Consider the following 21,606-nt stretch of genomic DNA (forward strand, 5'->3'; position numbering starts at 1 on the left):
TGTGCATGCGCAAATCCAGCGCACTTTAATGTTCTCGAGTAGCGTAACCAACTATCACTCGTTAGAAGTGTCTAGAAGGGATACAGCTGCGGATACTCACGTAATTAATACTTTACGTTACTGTGAGGGTTGGGTTTACGGTTGGGGAAGGGGTTAGACGTTATTAAAATACGATTTAATGAGTCATTTACTAAATAAAATAAACATTATTCGGTATTATTAAGTTACTGTTTTTACTGTGAGGGTATTTTATCAACGTCTACCCCAACCCTAAACCTTAAGGTTTAGGTTTAGGGTTGGGGTAGACGTTGATAAAATACATTTTAATGTGTAGTTTAATAAATAATATGAATAATACTCGGTGTAATTATTATTTTACATTGCTATGAGAGTTTTTGGGGTTGGGGTAGACATTATATAAATACAATTCAATGGGTAATTAAATAATACTTGGTATAATGGTTGTTTTTACATTACTGTGAGGGGTAGACGTTAATAAAACACATTCGTCGACAATTTAATAAATAATATAAATAATTAACTTCCAGTCGCAGCTGTATCCCTTTTAGCAACAACTTCTTCACTTGCATTGCATGACAGCGGACGCTTTTGAGTTCATAACTGTGCGCAGTCTGGAGGCAGCAAACGTTATCTGACACATTTATACTAGTAATTGTCTAAGAATAAAGCAAACATACAAAACTCACACTCTACAAACCTAGTCCGTGAGATGCAGGACACGGTAAATATGGCGGCTGAATCTGAATTTGAAGAAGAGGAGCCTCCGTTCAGCGACGCGGAGGATTTTGAGGATGATGTCGAGGATGAAGGTAAAGATGCTGCGGTGAATGATGGCACCGCAGCATCACTTCAACTGTTGTTCATAATTTACCGGCTCACACTGCAATGCCAATGTTTCAGACATATTACAATGCAATAAATATGTTTGCGCAATGCATTGAATAAACATGGATAGATGTATCTATAAATTTGACATCATCAGAGAAACACGTGCATGCTCGTTCGGTACTTTTCCCGCGTTCATTATAATCTGTTTTGTTTCATTATGTTTTCTAGGGGGAGAAATGAGGATGATACCTCTTTACATTGATTTGCTGAAGATTTGCTGAAGAACCTGTTTATACACCAAAATATGTTTAATATATAAATAGTGTTTTATGGTTTTCAGGGCAGTCAAACAGTATTTAGGTACAGAATTTGAGTAATCAAATGAAATAACATTGCAAAAATTATTCAATAACATTATTCATAATTAAAATTGCAAAGGGTAAAATTGTCATTCATTCATTTTAGTTTAACTCTGCAATAACTACTCAATTTTCATGTGTTTCTCCTGGTCAAATATAATCATAACTTGACATTGCAGATCCGGCGATGTGACTACTGCAGAAGTGCACATTGCAAAATTGATGCTGAAACCATGTATTGTGCAGCCCTAACCTTAATAGTCATTTCCAATAGTTTCCAAATTTTTTTTCACATTTTTACTACTAAAATTTCAGAACTTTTCCATGACTTTTCCAAAACTTTGAGGTAAATATTCATGATGTTTTATGTAATGTCAATGTTCACGTGGTAAACAAGAAACACAGTGTATGTTCAGATTTATTACAGCATATCAACAAATATGTGACACTCTGTGTAGTTTCTATTTAGTTTTACATCTGCAAAATAGTTTTTAGAAAGTATCTTGCTGTCCGTGTGAAGCTATTTAAGAAATGTTGGCTTGTGTTATAAATGATAGTATATTGTATTATTAATGAGCCTTTAGCACCCACAGTATCTTACCTCTGTAGTTATTTAAGATTGTTTCTTGACACGACACTCAAAATGTTTCTTTAGTTACGATGAAAGCGAATGAAAGAAAGTTGTGAAAAGACAGCCAGCGCATTTGTATTAAAAATTTACCCAATATTATTATCTCAAATATATTCAAGTACACAGATATTTGTTAAACAACTTTTCATGACTTTTTCAAAACAATTTGGGTTTATTTGTTTTTCCAAAACTTTTCCAGGCCTGGAAAATGCTTTGTCAATATTCCATGACTTTTCCAGATTTTCCAGTACCGTATGAACCCTGAATACATTATCTGTGTGCTTTTACGCAGAATTGTTGGAGGATGTTTTGAGAGACAGACCTCTGGAGGCTGATGGCATTGATTCGGTGGTCGTGGTGGACAACGTTCCTCAGGTGGGCCCTGAAAGACTGGAAAAACTAAAAAATGTGATCCATAAAATCTTCTCCAAATTCGGAAAAATCACAAACGAATTTTATCCTGAAGCAGCTGGGACCACCAAAGGGTAAATCAATGACTTTCAAATGTAAAGATTTAGCAGATAAAACCATAAAATATGACCATAATGTGGTATCAGATGTGAAACAGCAGCCGTGTTTTTGTTCTCAGGTACATCTTTCTGGAGTATGCTTCCCCTAACCAGGCTCTGGAAGCGGTGAAGAGTGCAGACGGTTACAAGCTGGACAAACAGCACACATTCAGAGTCAACCTCTTCACAGATTTTGACAAGTATGTTTTGAGTAGGTTTATATATTTGAAAGCAGAATATAATGGTTATGATTGGTTTATGACTCTTTGCCCTGACTTTATCTTATGTGGCCTTAATTAATTAATTAAATAAATTAATCTGCGCATCTAATTAAGGAAAAAAATATTTTGCCCCCGTAATCCTAAATTAAAATCTAAAAAGCACTTTCTGCTTGTTTTGAGTTAAATTCTCAGATTACAATCTATCTGAGCTATTGGGTGTGGGAAACATACATAACCACACCCCTCCAACTTTTGACAACAAACGGCAATGGTGAGGAGGAGGAGTCTTGTTACATTGTAATAACTCTTCTGAAACCCTTTTCTTAATCTTTCTGAGATAAATGCCAACTTTACTACATGCACTCAGCTTGCAGTAGAAATCAAAAAGCCATGCCCACTGTTTTCTCATTTAATATTTAATTTCTTTAGAAGCTGTCACAGTACGACAAAAAAAAACTTTAATGCAGACTTTAATCCACCGTTAAACATGTCCCTATCATCAAACCTGTCCCCATCTTTACCTTTATCCCACCTCAATAGCACCAGAAGAATTGTGCAATACAGCATGAACAAATATATATATATATATATATATATATATATATATATATATATATATATATATATATATATATGTAGTAGTTAAGGCTATTTGATTTAAAGTGAGGCCAACTCTTTTGTCAGCTTTAAAAAATAAGAATGATTTCCTATACAGATATTCATGAATCATGTATCTGTGTGTTTCAGGTACATGAACATCAGTGATCTGTGGGAAACCCCTGAAAAACAGCCATTTAAAGACTTTGTATGTAGTTTTGCATCTGTATTTCTTTATTTTGATAACAATTTATGAATACTTAAAAAACCTAGTTAAAACACATCAGGATATTTTAAACTATTGAAATATGGGTTTATGGCTTGGTATCTGTTTGTTTCAAATGAGAAGCTATTTATGTCTTGGCATTACATCATTTCATTTCCCTTCTCTGTTAACTGCAGGGCAACATGAGGCACTGGCTTGAGGATCCAGACTGTCGTGATCAATACAGTGTAATCTATGAGTCGGGAGAGCGAACCGCCATATTCTCGAATGACCCAAAGGAGCCGATACTGGTGGAAGAGAGAGCTGTGAGCACATTTACTTGTAAACGGATTTGCTTCAGTGTTATTTTAGTGTTAGAGTTTTGCTTCAGTATTATATAAGCATTTATTTTATGCTATTTCAGTATTTATTCATATTTTAAATTTACTATTAATTTTGTTTTAGCTTATGTTTTTTCGTTTTTGGTTTTCATAGTTCTATTTGGATTGAGCAAAATATAGGGAAATTTAGTTTTCTTTCAATCAAAAAGTATTTACTATCTGCTCCTAAGACATTTCTTAAAGTGTTAAAAATTATTCATAATTTACATTTTACAAATGTGGTAACCTTCTTTTTTCTCATGCCAAAAAAAATGTGTGTGCATGTGTCCATATAATGGCAGTGAATGCACTGATTTGGAAATTTTGTAAAATATCAAAAAGTCTTTACATTTGGAAGCAGACAAATGACATATAGTCTGATAAAAATAAATCTTTATGTATATATGTCTGAGCCTAAATAGAAAAAAAAAAATGTAAAATATTTCATTTTAAAATTATTTTATTTAAAAAAATTAACTGAAGAAAACAGCAAGGAAACATCTTCATCTTTTCCAAACTCGGAAAAGACGGAAAAACATTGTGTATTTACATTATGTGGAAACAATACAACATTTACTGTCCATAAATTGATGTACATTTATTTTCTTATCAACTGATAGTGATAATATTTAAATTCATTCATCAGCCGATTACAATATGTCCACTAATATATTGTACATCATTATTATCAATATATTAATATGTGCACCATTTCTACACTGTAAAATATTATATGACAAAAATGTTTTTTTTAATAAGTTAATCAAGGTTCAACATTTTTTAAGTTATACATGGTTTAGCTTAATATTTTACTCAGTTTGAATTATAGTTGAGATAGCTAGAAAAATGTATAAAAATCAACAAATAAAATTATTCAGCAAGGCACTGTATCATGCTTTGTTCATTTTGTGTCTTACTGTGGGTGAGCCAGAGTAAACCGTGTGCTATATGTGTCATGAATAATGAATCATGCTTAAAATCAAATGCTTACACAATCAGGATGTTCATAAATAATAATTTGGGTTTGTTATTCACCAAGCCCAAGCATATATCCCTGAAACAATTGTCACATAGGACCATCCTTTGATAGGGGAGAGCGGGGACAAAAGTAACGTGGGACTAAAGTAACAAAGCAATTTTCTCTAAGCCCTGACAACATTTGCTTTCCTGGCTATAACAGGACATTCTCCATGCAACCCTTGATGGAGCTGCTAAAAATCAGCAACTTTGGGGATTTTGAGCGCCACTTTTTTTTTTTTAAGTGCAAAAAGTAAATTATTGTAGCGGTTCTTTTTTCCTTTCTAAGTAGTTTTTCTCTTTTCATGTGTCACACTGTGAGGTTATTTAGTGCAATAATACATTCTTGAGTTTGCAATGTCTGAATCTTTCAGTATTAAAATAAATCAGATTTAAATGTTCTGATTCCTGTGGGACAATATATATATTATTTATAACTTGATTATATTTTACGTATATAAACCTGATTAACTTATTAAATCAAATGACATTTTAAATATTTGGATGAACTGTTCTTTATCTAGACACATTTATCTACATTTTCACAAACTAAATAATTAACATCCACAATGATTAAATTACAGTATCAATTACCATCTTCTGGTGTGATCTGGTCATGTCAAACCAAATGCAATCAAACCTTCTTTTTTTTTAATCTTTCTACAGCGCTGGACAGAGACTTATGTCCGCTGGTCTCCCAAAGGAGACCACCTCTCACCTTTCACCAAAGGGGAATTGCACTGTGGGGTGGAGAGAAGTTTAAGCAGATCCAGCGGTTCAGCCATCAGGGCGTCTCTCTCATCGACTTCTCCCCATGCGAAAGGTAAAGCTCTGAGAGAATGCAAGAGCTGCTATTTCTGAGTTACGGATGAGAACAACGGATTCAAAATATCTGGCAGGTATGTGGTGACATTCAGCCCACTGATGGACACTAAAGAAGACCCTCAAGCCATCATCATCTGGGACATCCTGACCGGACAGAAGAAACGAGGCTTTCACTGTGAGAGTTCGGCACACTGGCCTATTTTTAAGTAAGTGATATTATTATTATTTTGGATGCATTTATGTACAATAGTTTTCTTTTATTTTTATGGATTATAGTTGATCACAACAATTGAGAATACTGCAAATTAAAACCATAACAGAGTGAAACTTTTTCATTTGCATGTGTTTTAAAGAAATTTTAAGAGAGTTTAAAGTACTTCAGGCACAAAAATGTACAACATTTGTAACTTTAATGTAGAATAATTTAAGTTATAATAATTTTAGAAAACTTAAGTTGTCCAAAAGATATACTACTGTATATAGTGTCATATCGCAAAGCCCTAATTCAGAGTCCATTAGTCCCACATCCATACACTTTTAAAGTTGTAGTCCGCATTAATATAAACAATATATTTCACGTTTACTGCAAAATACGCATATGTTACTAATATTCAAGTATTTTGTGAGCATATAGGGGTGGTAGTCAAGTTCAGTCATGGAGATCCACAGTCCTGCAGAGTTTTGATCCAGCCTTGGAATATAAAACTCATCTGCCCCCTACAGTATACCCTCATTCACTATTTCCCTACATTAGTCCACTAATATAGTCCACTTAAATGTGTGAATAAAACGAATAAAGGAATTTGAGCACTCAGTGCACTTGAAGAAATGCCGTTTTGTTTGTGCTTTGCAGTTTGATAAATCCCTCAGACAGATTAGATATTACAGTAAACTTCTCTGTCAGACCGTGTGACAGTTTTATAACACTTAGAGTGCTGTTTATTAGTAATAAAAGTATTTAGATGTCATGTAATCAATTGTTCCTTTAATTAAATAAATTTTTTTTTTTTTAAACTTTCACTGCTAGAAATGGCTGCTCTGTCGTATTATGCACTGTTTAAAGTTCTAGGGGCAATTTCGGAGACAGCCTAACAGCCTAGTAATACTCAGACCTTGATTGTCTTGTTCAGGTGTGTAAGGTTAGGGTTGCAGTACTTGCCTACACTGGGCATCCAGAATGACTCAATTACGTATTTTTAGTGTTTAATTGGAATAAGCAGGGCTAAAGATCTCCATTGAGGTGTTTTACTCACTGTGATTTTATGTGACGCATCCTAAATTTAGGCCCTTTTTTTGCTTCTTCTTTTAAAAGTTCAAGAATCAAACAAGGTGTGATAATGTGAGCAGATGGGTTTAACAAAAACATACTATGAATTAAGAACCTCTGAGCTCATAACAGTTATCATTAAAAAGATAATAATCTTTTTTCGTATTGGAGAAAATGAGTGGAGTTTTAACTGCTGCTCTCTGTAAGAATGAGTGAATTGCTTCTCTCAGGTGGAGTCAAGATGGGAAGTTCTTTGCCAGAATGACTCAAGACACTCTGAGCATCTATGAAACCCCGGTAAGACTTAATTCTTCAAAAACAATATGCCGTAGTGTTCCCGTGCTTCCATTTTACATGAAATGTTTTTGTTTGTTTCTTGCAGTCAATGGGACTGCTTGATAAGAAGAGCTTGAAAATAAGTGGAATAAAGTAAGTCTTTACAATTATGTGCAGAACTGTATAATAGAAAGAAATTAATGGTAAAATATATACCCGTTTTACTGTAGTAGTACTGAAATGGAGGGATGGATGGATGGATGGATGAATGGATGGATGGATTGAATAATAAACACACAGATGGATGGACTGACGGAAGGATGCAATGACAAATAGATAGATAAACAGACAGACAGGTAAATACATAGAATGACAGATGGACAGAAGGATAGATGGATGTATGGAAAGACAGATAGACTGGTAAATGGATGGATGGATTGGGGGTTGAATGGATGGACTGATGGAATCACAGATTGATAGATTAACAGACAGAAAGATGGATGGATGGATGGATGGATGGATGGATGGATGGATGGATGGATGGATGGATGGATGGACCGGTAAATGGATGGATGGATTGATTGGACTGATGGAATGACAGATTGATAGATAAACAGACAGAAAGATGGATGGATTGATGAATGGATAGATAGATGTATGAAAAGACAGATAGACTGGTAAATGGATGGATGGATGGGCGGGTGGATAGATGGACTGATAGAATGCTAGATTGATAGATAAACAGACAGAAAGATGGATGGATGGATGGATGGATGGATGGATGGATGGATGGATGGATGGATGGTCGGAAAGACGGATAGTTCGGTAAATGTAGGGATGGATTGGACTGATGGATTGACAGATTGATAGATAAATGGACAGAAAGATGGATGGATGGATGGATAAATAATTGGATGGATGGATGGATGTAAGGACGGACAGACTGATTGTTTGATTGATTGATTGATTGGTTAATTAGTTGATTGATTGATTAAATGTTAACTGTAACTCTAAATTTACTGTTCACTTCCTGACAGAGATTTCTCTTGGTCACCGGGCGACAACATCATTGCCTTTTGGGTCCCAGAAGACAAGGACATTCCAGCCAGGGTTACACTCATGCATTTCCCTTCCCGTTCAGAGATTCGGGTGAGGAATTTGTTTAATGTGGTGGACTGTAAACTTCACTGGCAGCGGCAGGGCGATTACTTGTGTGTGAAAGTGGACCGAACGCCCAGAGGAACACAGGTGTGTTTGTGTGTGTTTGTTTGTTTGTTTGTTTGTATAACATAATTCAATCATTTAAATTTTCTTATTGTATTTTGTCATATTTTGTTCTGTTTTGTTTTCTGTTCTTCAATAGGGTGTTGTCACTAACTTTGAGATTTTCCGCATGAGAGAAAAGCAGGTTCCTGTAGATGTGGTGGAAATGAAAGGTAATCAGATTATTTTAAAGAGCATAGTGAGCTAAGCACATCATTGTGTTTCGTCTGAGGTGTCTAAAGAGAACATCTGATCTTTATTAGAGAGCATCATTGCATTTGCCTGGGAGCCCAATGGCAGTAGGTTTGCGGTATTACATGGAGAATCACCCAGAATAAATGCCTCATTTTATCACGTCAAGAGCAACGGAAAGATTGAGCTCATCAGTAAGTGCTTTCATTCATCAAATACAAAACTATTTATATTATATATGTACTGTGTATGTATAATGCATGCAGTATACAAAATACTGATAATAATAATACTATAAATATGCATTTATTTGTATGAAACTATAGAAACTGAACATTTGGTTTTAGGCTAAAATAGTTTTGAAAGATCATTATATTTTTACTTAACCTTTGATGCCTTCATTGAATTTGATTGTATTTAAATAAATCTGTCTTGAAATGTGCTTATTTTGCTTTGTTTTGATTGAAACTAACATTACAAAATCAATGTTTCAATGTTTGGTGAAATTCATGAATATTATTTGTAAAAAAAAAAGTTACAAAGTCATTTTTAGACAGTGTATCCTAAATTATCAGTTTTTTATTTTGGTTCTTCCATGTAAATAACTATCATGATGATGATTTATTTATTATTTTTTTTACTACTGTGTGGTTTTCCAGAGATGTTTGATAAGCAGCAGGCCAACAGTATTTTTTGGAGTCCACAGGGGCAGTTCATGGTACTGGCAGGTCTGCGAAGGTAAGAATATATATTGTATTATATTATATTATACTATACAATTCACCGGCCACTTTATTAGCTACACCTTACTAGTACCAGGTAGGACCCCCTTTTTGTTTGATTCAACAAGGTACTGGAATTATTCCTCAGAGATTTTGGTCTATATTGACATGATAGCATCACGCAGTTGCTGCAGATTTGTCAGCTGCGCATCCATCATGCGTATCTCCCACCACATCCCAAAGGTGCTCTGTTGGATTGAGTTCTGGTGACTGTGGAGGCCATTTGAGTACAGTGAACTCATTGTCATATTCAAGAAACCAGTCTGAGATGATTCAAGCTTTATGACATGGAGCGTTATCCTGCTGGAAGTAGCCATCAGAAGATGGGTACACTGTGGTCATAAAGGGATGGACATGGTCAGCAACAATACTCAGGTAGGTTGTGGTGTTGACATGCTCAATTGGTACTAATGGGCCCAAAGTGTGCCAAGAAAATATCCCCCACTTCTCACTACCACCACCAGCCTGAACTGTTGATACAAGGCAGGATGGATTCATACTTTCATGTTGTTGACGCCAAAATCTGACCCTACCATCTGAATGTCGCAGCAGAAATCGAGACTCATCAGACCACACAACGTTTTTACAAACTTCTATTGTCCAATTCTTGTGAGCCTGTGCTAATGTAGCCTCAGTTTCCTGTTCTTAGCTGACAGGAGTGGCACCCGGTGTGGTCTTCTGCTGCTGTAGCCCATCCACCTCAAGGTTGCACATGTCGTGCATTCAGAAATGCTCTTCTGCACACCTCGGTTGTAACAAGTAGTTATTTGAGTTACTGTTGCCTTTGTATCAGCTGGAACCAGTCTGGCCATTCTCTAATGAGCAGTTGAACAGGTGTACCTAATGAAGTGGCGGGTGAGTGTATAATATTATATTATATTATATTATATTATATTATATTATATTATATTATATTATATTATATTATATTATATTATATTATATTATTATATTTATTATATTTATTATATTTATTATATTTATTATATTTATTATATTATATTATATTATATTTATTATATTATATTATATTATATTATATTATATTATATTATATTATATTATATTATATTATATCATATTATATTATATTATATTATATTATATTATATTATATTATAATATAATGTACTAAATAAAACATTTCAAATTCCGTTTATTTGAAATAGATATGTTTAGTTACATGTTTCTACTGCCACCTTTTATCAATTTAACTGCAACCAATTTTTGCAGTGCCAGTTTAGAAGATTTGGGGACAAAAGTTTTTATTGAATTTTAATAGCGTGGCTCGTATGGATGCTGTTTTTCTTCTTCTGTGCAGTATGAATGGTGCTCTTGCATTTGTGGACACGTCAGATTGTACCATTATGTACATCGCAGAGCATTACATGGCCTCTGATGTAGAATGGGACCCTACAGGCAGATATGTGGTGACTTCTGTTTCCTGGTGGAGCCACAAGGTAATCTGACATTTAATGTCATGTCGGTAAGAAAGTAAACATTTTTTTTTTTTACTTTAAGTAATTTGATAATCTAACACTCCTAATGTTTCATGTTAACTACTATATATGTGCTTTCATTCTACACACACAGGTGGACAACGCATACTGGCTTTGGACATTCCAGGGTCGTCTTCTGCAAAAGAACAACAAAGATAGATTCTGCCAATTGCTATGGAGACCACGCCCTCCTACTTTACTCAGTCAAGAGCAAATAAAGGTGACAGCGTTTAATACTGTTCGCATTAGTAATATCATGGTTTTGTATGGTTTTATTCCTTTATTCTACAATGTGTTCATTTTCCAATTTATTTAGCGATTTTTTTTTCTTTGCTTGTAATCATTAGTTTTTGTATAGTGTTTTATATTTTATTAATATTTATTTTATATATTTTCTATATTCTTAATTAAACATTTGCCCTGAAGATCTAAATAAAGTGACAAATATGATGCTACAGTTCAAGTCAGATTTATTAGACCCTCTTTGATTTTTTAAATATATATTTTTTTAATATTTCCCAAATGATGTTTAACAGAGCAAGGAAATCTTCAATGTATGTCTGATAATATTTTTTCTTCTGGAGAAAGTCTTATTTGTTTTATTTCGGCTAGAATAAAAGCTGGTTTTAATTTTTTTTAAAACAATTTTAAGGACAAAATTATTAGCCCCTTTAAACTATATATATATATATATATATATATATATATATATATATATATATATATATATTTTTTTTTTTTTTTTTTTTTTGATAGTCTACAGAACAAACCATCGTTATACAAGAACTTGCCTTAATCCCCCAACCTGCCTAGTCAACCTAATTAACCTAGTTAAGCCTTTAAATGTCACTTTAAGCTGTATAGTGTATATAAAAATTCATAAATATATATATATATATAAGTATATAAATTTGACTTTAAATTACTTTAAAATGTAGAAACTAAATAAATAAATTTTCCTTTCCAACTATTTATTAATTGAATTTTCTGAAAAGGTACTATATTGTTATAAATATTTTAGGGCTGAGCCCATAAACAATATTATATCGCAAAACAATTTCTGACAATGAAAAGCTTTTTGACTCTATACTGATCTAAAAGCCAATCATACAGCAGAAATGTGCAACAATGGGATGTAAATGTCATGTTCACCAGCGAACAACCACCAGATGTCGCTGGTAAACACTCACTCATAAAACTACATATCTGCCTTCTTCTGGACTACATATGCATACATGCACTTCTCCTAGACACTCACACCTGCTCACTCATCCAGCTTGATTACATTTGCACACCTGAGGACTTTCAGAGACTGATTAACACACACTATTTAAGCCACACATTCACCCCTTCAGTTTGCCGAGTCTTGTTCACTGTATAGTAGCATTACAACGCGTTTTCCTTGTCTTGTTTTCCTGTTTTGAACCTAGCCTAGTTTATTTAGTTATCCTTGTCTGCCGCCTGCCTTTCGACCTTTTGATTGTTAAACTGACTACGATTCTGGATTGTCCTCACATACCTGTTTGCTCCCGTATGGACCACTGCTTGCCTGACTGTGAATAAACCTGCATATTGGATCCTACCTTCTGTTGTGGTGTTACTCCCCGGCGTGACAGAAGACTCGGCCACACACAATGGATCCAGCGGGTATCAAGATCATGTGTCTTCATCAGGAAGCCCGGTCTATAGAGGAATACGTGGAGGACTTCATCCAGGTAGCCCATTTAACATCTTTGGATGACTTATGCCTAATGATTTTCTTTCGTGGAGGACTTTCTGAGCCCCTATATTCCACAATGCCTTTGCATGACCCCCACGGGACTCTAGAAGGTTATATTGATCTTGCACTTCAAATGAGTGGGTCCCCCTTCACTGTAGGAGAGGTGGAGGACACCCCTAAATATTTTTTGGGGGGGGGCAAAGGACAGCAAGACCCGCTGGCAACGGGGCTTGCTGCTCATTCCATCACCACACTCCCAGCTCACAAGATGGCCGACTCCAGTCCTCCAGCTCACAAGATGGCCGACTCCAGTCCTCCAGCTCACAAGATGGCCGACTCCAGTCCTCCAGCTCACAAGATGGCCGACTCCAGTCCTCCAGCTCACAAGATGGCCGACTCCAGTCCTCCAGCTCACAAGATGGCCGACTCCAGTCCTCCAGCTCACAAGATGGCCGACTCCAGTCCTCCAGCTCACAAGATGGCCGACTCCAGTCCTCCAGCTCACAAGATGGCCGACTCCAGTCCTCCAGCTCACAAGATGGCCGACTCCAGTCCTCCAGCTCACAAGATGGCCGACTCCAGTCCTCCAGCTCACAAGATGGCCGACTCCAGTCCTCCAGCTCACAAGATGGCCGACTCCAGTCCTCCAGCTCACAAGATGGCCGACTCCAGTCCTCCAGCTCACAAGATGGCCGACTCCAGTCCTCCAGCTCACAAGATGGCCGACTCCAGTCCTCCAGCTCACAAGATGGCCGACTCCAGTCCTCCAGCTCACAAGATGGCAGACTCCAGTCCTCCAGCTCACAAGATGGCCGACTCCAGTCCTCCAGCTCACAATGTGGTCACAACCAGCCCTCCAGCTCACAATGTGGTAAGCGCCAATCTGCCACCTGCTCACAAGATGGTTTCCTGTTCCTTGTCCGTTCCTGCCATAGTTCCTGTTTCAGTTCCTGAAATACCATCACCTGAGCCACCAGAATGGCCACCACCACCTGAGTTACAAGAGCTGATGCCACCACCAGAGCTGTCACTGCCAGAGCTGCCACTGCCACCTCCAGAGCTGCCACTGCCACCTCCAGTGCTGCCAGACCCTCCAGTGCTGCCAGACCCTCCAGTGCTGCCAGACCCTCCAGTGCTGCCAGACCCTCCAGTGCTGCCAGACCCTCCAGTGCTGCCAGACCCTCCAGTGCTGCCAGACCCTCCAGTGCTGCCAGACCCTCCAGTGCTGCCAGACCCTCCAGTGCTGCCAGACCCTCCAGTGCTGCCAGACCCTCCAGTGCTGCCAGACCATCCAGTGCTGCCACCGCCACCTCCAGTGCTGCCAGACCCTCCAGAGCTGCCAGACCCTCCAGAGCTGCCAGACCCTCCAGAGCTGCCAGACCCTCCAGAGCTGCCAGACCCTCCAGAGCTGCCAGACCCTCCAGAGCTGCCAGACCCTCCAGAGCTGCCAGACCCTCCAGAGCTGCTGCCACCTGAACCTCCTGAATGGCCGCCGCCTCCTGAGCTCCCTGAATGGCCGCCGCCTCCTGAGCTTCCTGAATGGCCGCCGCCTCCTGAGCTTCCTGAATGGCCGCCGCCTCCTGAGCTCCCTGAATGGCCGCCGCCTCCTGAGCTCCCTGAATGGCCGCCGCCTCCTGAGCTCCCTGAATGGCCGCCGCCTCCTGAGCTCCCTGAATGGCCGCCGCCTCCTGAGCTCCCTGAATGGCCGCCGCCTCCTGAGCTCCCTGAATGGCCGCCGCCTCCTGAGCTCCCTGAATGGCCGCCGCCTCCTGAGCTCCCTGAATGGCCGCCGCTTCCTGAATGGCCGCCGCCTCCTGAATGGCCGCCGCCTCCTGAATGGCCGCCGCCTCCTGTATGGCCGCCGCCTCCTGAATGGCCGCCGCCTGAGCTTCCTCAATGGCCGCCGCCGCCTGAGCTTCCTGAATGGCCGCCGCCTGAACCTCCTGAATGGCCACCGCCGCCTGCTGAACTTCCGCAATGGTTGCAGCCTCATGATCCAGAGCCTCCGCAGCTCCACGCTCCAGGCCCTCTGCAGCTCCACGCTCCAGGCCCTCTGCAGCTCCACGCTCCAGGCCCTCCGCAGCTCCACGCTCCAGGCCCTCCGCAGCTCCACGCTCCAGGCCCTCCGCAGCTCCACGCTCCAGGCCCTCCGCAGCTCCACGCTCCAGGCCCTCCGCAGCTCCACGCTCCAGGCCCTCCGCAGCTCCACGCTCCAGGCCCTCCGCAGCTCCACGCTCCAGGCCCTCCGCAGCTCCACGCTCCAGGCCCTCCGCAGCTCCACGCTCCAGGCCCTCCGCAGCTCCACGCTCCAGGCCCTCCGCAGCTCCACGCTCCAGGCCCTCCGCAGCTCCACGCTCCAGGCCCTCCGCAGCTCCACGCTCCAGGCCCTCCGCAGCTCCACGCTCCAGGCCCTCCGCAGCTCCACGCTCCAGGCCCTCCGCAGCTCCACGCTCCAGGCCCTCCGCTGCTCCACGCTCCAGGCCCTCCGCTGCTCCACGCTCCAGGCCCTCCGCTGCTCCACGCTCCAGGCCCTCCGCTGCTCCACGCTCCAGGCCCTCCGCTGCTCCACGCTCCAGGCCCTCCGCTGCTCCACGCTCCAGGCCCTCCGCTGCTCCACGCTCCAGGCCCTCCGCTGCTCCACGCTCCAGGCCCTCCGCTGCTCCACGCTCCAGGCCCTCCGCTGCTCCACGCTCCAGGTACGCCCCCGCTGCATGGTCCTGGCCCTCCATCCCTCCCCCAGTTCCGCCTCCGCTCCACCTCCCGCCTGAACAGTATTAGGAGTGTCTGGAAGCCACTCCTTAGAGGGGGGGCTCTGTCATGTTCACCAGCGAACAACCACCAGATGTCGCTGGTAAACACTCACTCATAAAACTACATATCTGCCTTCTTCTGGACTACATATGCATACATGCACTTCTCCTAGACACTCACACCTGCTCACTCATCCAGCTTGATTACATTTGCACACCTGAGGACTTTCAGAGACTGATTAACACACACTATTTAAGCCACACATTCACCCCTTCAGTTTGCCGAGTCTTGTTCACTGTATAGTAGCATTACAACGCGTTTTCCTTGTCTTGTTTTCCTGTTTTGAACCTAGCCTAGTTTATTTAGTTATCCTTGTCTGCCGCCTGCCTTTCGACCTTTTGATTGTTAAACTGACTACGATTCTGGATTGTCCTCACATACCTGTTTGCTCCCGTATGGACCACTGCTTGCCTGACTGTGAATAAACCTGCATATTGGATCCTACCTTCTGTTGTGGTGTTACTCCCCGGCGTGACAGTAAAAGTGTGTTGATATTTGAGATGAAGCAAATTTTCAGCCACTGAAAATTTATCAGCCGAAAATATGTTATGCCATTCAATGAACCTCTATTTTTTGTGGCTTCAGTCATTGTTGGGGTACTCTATTAAATCTGTAAACATTAACCATTTATATCGAAATAATCATCGAGATTGCATTTTTGCCATATCACCCAGCCCTGATGTAGCTTAAGATATAAGATAGCTTGTCTTGCTTGTATGGAGATTTTTGTCATATATTGTGTACTCTAAACTAAGCATAAGTGCCTTCCTCTGACAATAACCCTTTGAGGTTTTCCATATTTTAACAGGCAATTAAGAAGGACCTCAAGAAGTATTCAAAAATCTTCGAGCAAAAGGACAGACTGAGCCAGTCCAAAGCTTCCAAGGTCAGCAGTTGCTTTCCTTGATTTAAGCAATAGGTTTTTGAGATTTAAGAAAGGTTTTGAAGAGATTCAGAAGCAGTCAATTGTCTGTTTATTAATTATTTTCTGCAATATATCTGATGCAGGAGTTAGTGGACAAACGTCGTCTGATGATGGAAGAGTACAGAAGGTACAAAGACAGTGCAATTCAGCTTTACAGCCAGCAGAGGGAGCTGCGCCTTCAACTCAGAGGAGGTGAGAAACACTTGAGTGACTTCAGTGCCAAATTGCAGAGCTTGTGTACTAAAAACATATCAAATGTTTGTTTTGTGTGTGTGTGTGTGTGTGTGTGTGTGTGTGAATGCAAGTGTTTGTGGGTGTTTCCCAGCGTTGGGTTGCAGCTGGAAGGGCATCAGCTGTGTAAAACAAATGCTGGATAAGTTGGCAGTTCATTCTGCTGTGGCAACCCCAGATTAATATAGGGACTAAGCCGAAAAGAAAATGAATGAAAAATCTTTGATAAACCTTTTTACGTTATCATTTATATTGCCTGAAAGCATTAAAGGGACAGTTCACCCAAAAAAAAATTCTGTCATTTGTTCATCCTTCACTTGTTCCAATCCTGTTTGAGTTTCTTTGTTCTATTGAACACAGGAGGATATTCTGAAGAATGTTGGAAAAAACAGATGTTGATTTCTGTAGTAGTTCTATAATATGAATTAGCCCCTTTCACACATACAGACCTTTCCGGAAAATTACCGGCAATTTTTTGCGGAATGCTGCGCTGTGTGAATGCAGAAAGAAGATTGCCGGAAAAAGCGCGTGCACGTCTAGAACGTGCTGACGTGAGACATCTGCTTTAGCCTATCAGAACAGTCAGACGCATTTACGTCCGCACGGTTTGTGAGATTAAGAGCCTTTGAATATTTTCCCAGACGCGTTTAGCTGCTAGAAGTTAGTCAGATCACGTTTATATGTTCTTCTTAATGCCAACTGTGTAAATAATCATCGATAAGATGCTTATGATAAGCCGCTGTTTGTTTACCTTCAAGCTTTGCGTGTGCCTGTGAAACAGCCTGTGAGCGCCAGCACACGCACATAATATGTACATCTCTACATGCGAAAGTGATCCTCCATATGTTTTCATCGAAGTTGTTCACAATACTGATCATCCACAGAGTTTGTAATGTAGTCAAATGTTAACAAATACAAGCGCATCCGTTTAAGCTCATTTGTGGTGAATGATGTCAGAATTTACCGGTATTTTGTGTGAACGGTCTTTTCTGGAAAAATTCCGTAACGTCCTCGCCTGTGTGAACAGCGCTTTTTTGAAAATACCGGTAAAGTCGTTCCGGAAATTTTCCGGATATTTACCGCTATCACTGTGTGAAAGGGGCTAATGATTGCTTTTTTGTGATCAACTAGAAGAAGGTAATTCATAAAAGGTTAGAACCACTTTTGAGTGTGAGGAAATTGTAAGGAAATTTTTTGGGTGAACTATCCCTTTAAACACGCTTGGAATAAACATATTGTCTTGTCGATGCTTAAACAATATTTTGATGGCTAAATGTGTTTATTTTGTTGTTGACATATAATCGTACAGCACATATTCACATATTCATCTAAATGCCCCTCTCTTAACACTTGTTTTTTGCTTATTTTTACTCTTAAGCGACAACAACCAAAAAGCACTTTTCCTGAAGCCTTAATTCAAGTCAGAAACTGACGAGTTGCACTGAATTTTTCTCTATCAGGTGTGGACACAGATGAACTGGACAGTAATGTGGAAGACTGGGAGGAAGAAACAATTGAGTTTTTCATCAATGAGGAGATCATTAATCTCGGAGACCTGGAGTAACTTGCATGCAAAACACTCCTAAAGAACGCCACTGGTCCATCTCAAGTGAGACACATTAAGTATGTTTACATTTGCAGCTATAGTCCAGACGGTCTTTGAATACTCAAGTGCTTGATCAAATATTCCCAATAACAAATGCGTAATCAAATATATGAAATGGGGGTCGCAATAGCCTTTTCTAAAGTTGTAGAGAGAAGTTATTTTGGTTAAAATAATGTCACTGTTGTCTTTTGGAGCAACCATGAAAAAGTTGAATACAACTGTTGTCAGATTATTCTGTGAACATATTGGATAAGGTCAAAATGCTATTGCATTTTTAAGGCTGGTAATCCAAATTTGCAAAAACCAACAGTAAGACTAAAGCCTTTAAAAGACTAATTGTTTAAATAGGCATGCAAACACACTTACTGATTCACTGTATATTCCTGCTTAGAAGGGATGTTGTTAGATTCTAATATGAATTTTAAGTAAGCTCATGTCTGTCATAACCTACTTTTAACTCAATTTCTTGTAGAACATACTGGAAGGATTACGGAAAAGTGACTTTCTTGTAGAATTCATTTAAAAAAAGAGTATTGAGAAGTGACTTTTTCTTGTAAAATGATGTTTTTTAATCATTATTTTGCTCACAGAAAAGAAAACTTCTCAAACACAGTGGTGCTGTTTTGTGGGCTATTATGGCTGATGGCTTTCTGATACAAGAGAAGAATTTCTTTTTGTACCGCGATTTGCTTTATGCATTTTACCCTAACATACAGTGCATCTGCGAAGCGTGTAAAATTCTACACATAATAGCCCATAATGACAATTTTTAGAAAGTGTTGCAAATTTATATATAAAAAAAAAAACGGAAAAATCATATGTACATAAGTATTCACAGCCTTTACTGTGAAGCTCTTAATTGAGCCAAGGTACATTCTGTTTCCACTGATCCTTCTTGAGATGTTTCAGTAGCTTAATTGGAGCTCACCTGTGGTAAATTCAGTTGATTTACTGTGATTTGAAAAGGCACACACCTGTCTATGTAAGGTCCCAGGGTTGACAGTGCATGTCAAACCACAAACTAACCATCTGTGCGGCAATCCACCAATCAGGCCTTTATAGTATAGTGACCAAACGGAAGCCACTCCCCGCCTAGAATTTGCCGAAAGGCATCTGAAGGACTCTCAGACCATAAGGAACAAAGTTCTCTGGTCTGATGAGACTAAAATTGAACTCTTTGGAGTGAATGCCAGGCGTTACGTTTGGAGAAAACCGAGAGGGGTCTGGCTGCAGACCTGGTGCAGTGCAATCTGGGCTGCATCCAATGCTTTTCAATGGGCTCACCTAACCTAACCCCACCCCTAACCCTACCCGTCACAGTGATGTCACTAGCTCCATTTGAGTGCATTGTGTTTGATATTGCATCGCTGAGTGATGCAGTCTTAGCTTGCATCATAAAGGCTGCATCCAGATACTATTCAGAAATCCAGGCACCACTCATCTCTAGGCTAATACCATCCAACAGTGAAGCATGGTGGTGGCAGCATCATGTTGTGGGGATGTTTTTCTGCAGCAGAAACTGGAAGACTGGTCAAGATAGAGAGAAAGATGAATGCAGCAACGTACAGAGACATTCCAAAAGAAACCTATTTAGAGTGCTCTTGACGTCAGACTGGTGGCAACGGTTCATCTTCTAACAGGACAATGACCCAAAGCACACTGCCAAAATATCAATGGATTGGCTTTACAACAACTCGGTGAATGTCCTTGAGTGGCCCAGCCAGAGCCCAGACCTAAATCCTATTGAACATCCCTGGAGAGATCTGAAATTGGCTGTACACTGTCGCTTCCCATCCAACCTGATAGAGCTTGAGAGGTACTGCAAAGAGGAATGGGCAATATTTCACAACGACAGGTGTGCCAAGCTTGTGGCATCATATTTAAAACGATTTGAGGCTGTAATTGCTTCCAAAAGTGCATCAACAAAGTATTGAGCAAAGACTGTGAATACTTCTATTTATCAGTTATTTTATTTTTAATAAATTTGCAACAATTTCATAAAATCTTTTTTCACATTGTCAAAATGGGGTAATGTGTGTAGAATTTTGAGGAAGTAAATGAATTTAATCCATTTTGGAATAAGGCTGTAACAAAAAAAAGTGGAAAAAGTGAAGCGCTATGAATACTTTCCGAATGCACTGTATTTCTATAGAAAATTCTAGACATCATGAAATCTTCACCCCTGACTTGGCATTGCCAATGTGCTGCAGTATTATGAGGCATATTGTCAATTCAAAGCTGCATTTACTGTGAGTTAAATAACTATATGGCAATTTTAACACAAGCATTGAAACAGACAGTTGTCATTTATGACAAGCATACATCTTTTACTAGCATCATAAAAAAATATTTGATATGAGATTTTATTTTGTTTTTTGTTTTTAATGTTATTTTTGTACATGAATTTCCCATGAACTGACATTGTTTTAAAGCCTCCATACAGATATACAAGACAATGTATGTTTACTCCTCTATAATAAATGGAAATGGCATAAAGTTTGTCTTCTGGTTTAATATTTTGAAACTCCTAATGTCTTGCATTATTGAATAAAATTATTATATTTTATTCAAGTGAATGGTTTTAAAACAAATGCAGCAGGTAAGATAGGAAACGTGCAATAATGAATAACTTGTACTCCTTAAAAAAAGTTATGTATTAGAAGCAAACATTTATAAATGTAAATAGTCAATAAATTCTTCATATTTTGAAATTAGTTGACCAGATTATTATTAATACTACTAATAATTATGTAATTGTTTTGTTATTTGTGTATCACAAGTTATGAACGGATAAAAAAATGGGAAACGATACATTTGTATGATTTTTAGTATTATTAATTTATAATGATATTAATAACAATGGGCGGCACTTGGCTCGGTGGTTAGCACTGTCGCCTCACAGCAAGAAGGTAGCTGGTTTGAGTCCTGGCTGGACCAGTTGACATTACTGTGGCGTTTGCATGTTCTCCCCATGTTGGCGTTGGTTTCCTCCGGGTGCTCCGGTTTCCCCAAGTCCAAAGACATGCAGTACGTGAATTGAATAAATTTAATTGGCCGCAGTGTATTAGTGTGAGTATGAATGAGTGTGAATGAGTGTTTCCCACTGGATTGCGGTTGGAAAGGCATCTGCTGTGTAAAACATATGCCAGAATAGTTGGCAGTTCATTCCACTGTGGTGACCGCTGGAATAGAGACTAAGCAGAAGCAAAATGAATGAATGAATAATAATTCTGATGCTTGTATTGTTCAAAAATAAATGTAAACAAAACCACCACACAAACTATAATGAAACTATTGAATTGTACCAAATAAAAGTGTTTATATTACACATTTGAATTGTGTTTAATGTTCATTTTCACAGTTTTTTATATTTAAAATCATATGTTTACCTATCAAATATTATCTCATATTTATATATATGAGAACTATGTTAATTGTTTT

At 39.2% G+C, this 21,606-nt stretch overlaps 1 protein-coding gene and 1 pseudogene across 1 annotated transcript; both read left to right on the forward strand.

The window, feature by feature from the left end:
- The first annotated feature begins 114 nt into the window (after positions 1 to 114).
- Positions 115 to 21,486, forward strand: eif3bb (eukaryotic translation initiation factor 3, subunit Bb; annotated as a pseudogene).
- LOC141384843 (uncharacterized) lies at positions 12,007 to 15,452 on the forward strand. Its single transcript, XM_073949389.1, has 2 exons — positions 12,007 to 13,886; positions 13,981 to 15,452. The coding sequence occupies exons 1-2, from the start codon at positions 12,507 to 12,509 to the stop codon at positions 15,358 to 15,360; spliced, it is 2,760 nt and encodes a 919-aa protein (XP_073805490.1). The 5' UTR covers positions 12,007 to 12,506; the 3' UTR covers positions 15,361 to 15,452.
- Positions 21,487 to 21,606: the final 120 nt, after the last annotated feature.

This window comes from Danio rerio, chromosome 1 (assembly GCF_049306965.1).
Source record: "Danio rerio strain Tuebingen ecotype United States chromosome 1, GRCz12tu, whole genome shotgun sequence".
Taxonomy (NCBI): domain Eukaryota; kingdom Metazoa; phylum Chordata; class Actinopteri; order Cypriniformes; family Danionidae; genus Danio; species Danio rerio.

Excerpts from the sequence above, each read along its gene's own strand:
- LOC141384843 (XM_073949389.1), top strand. The coding sequence starts at position 12,507 with ATGGATCCAGCGGGTATCAAGATCATGTGTCTTCATCAGGAAGCCCGG. Across the intron at positions 13,887-13,980 it reads CAGTGCTGCCAGACCATCCA|AGCTGCCAGACCCTCCAGAG; the intron begins GTGCTGCCACCG and ends CAGACCCTCCAG.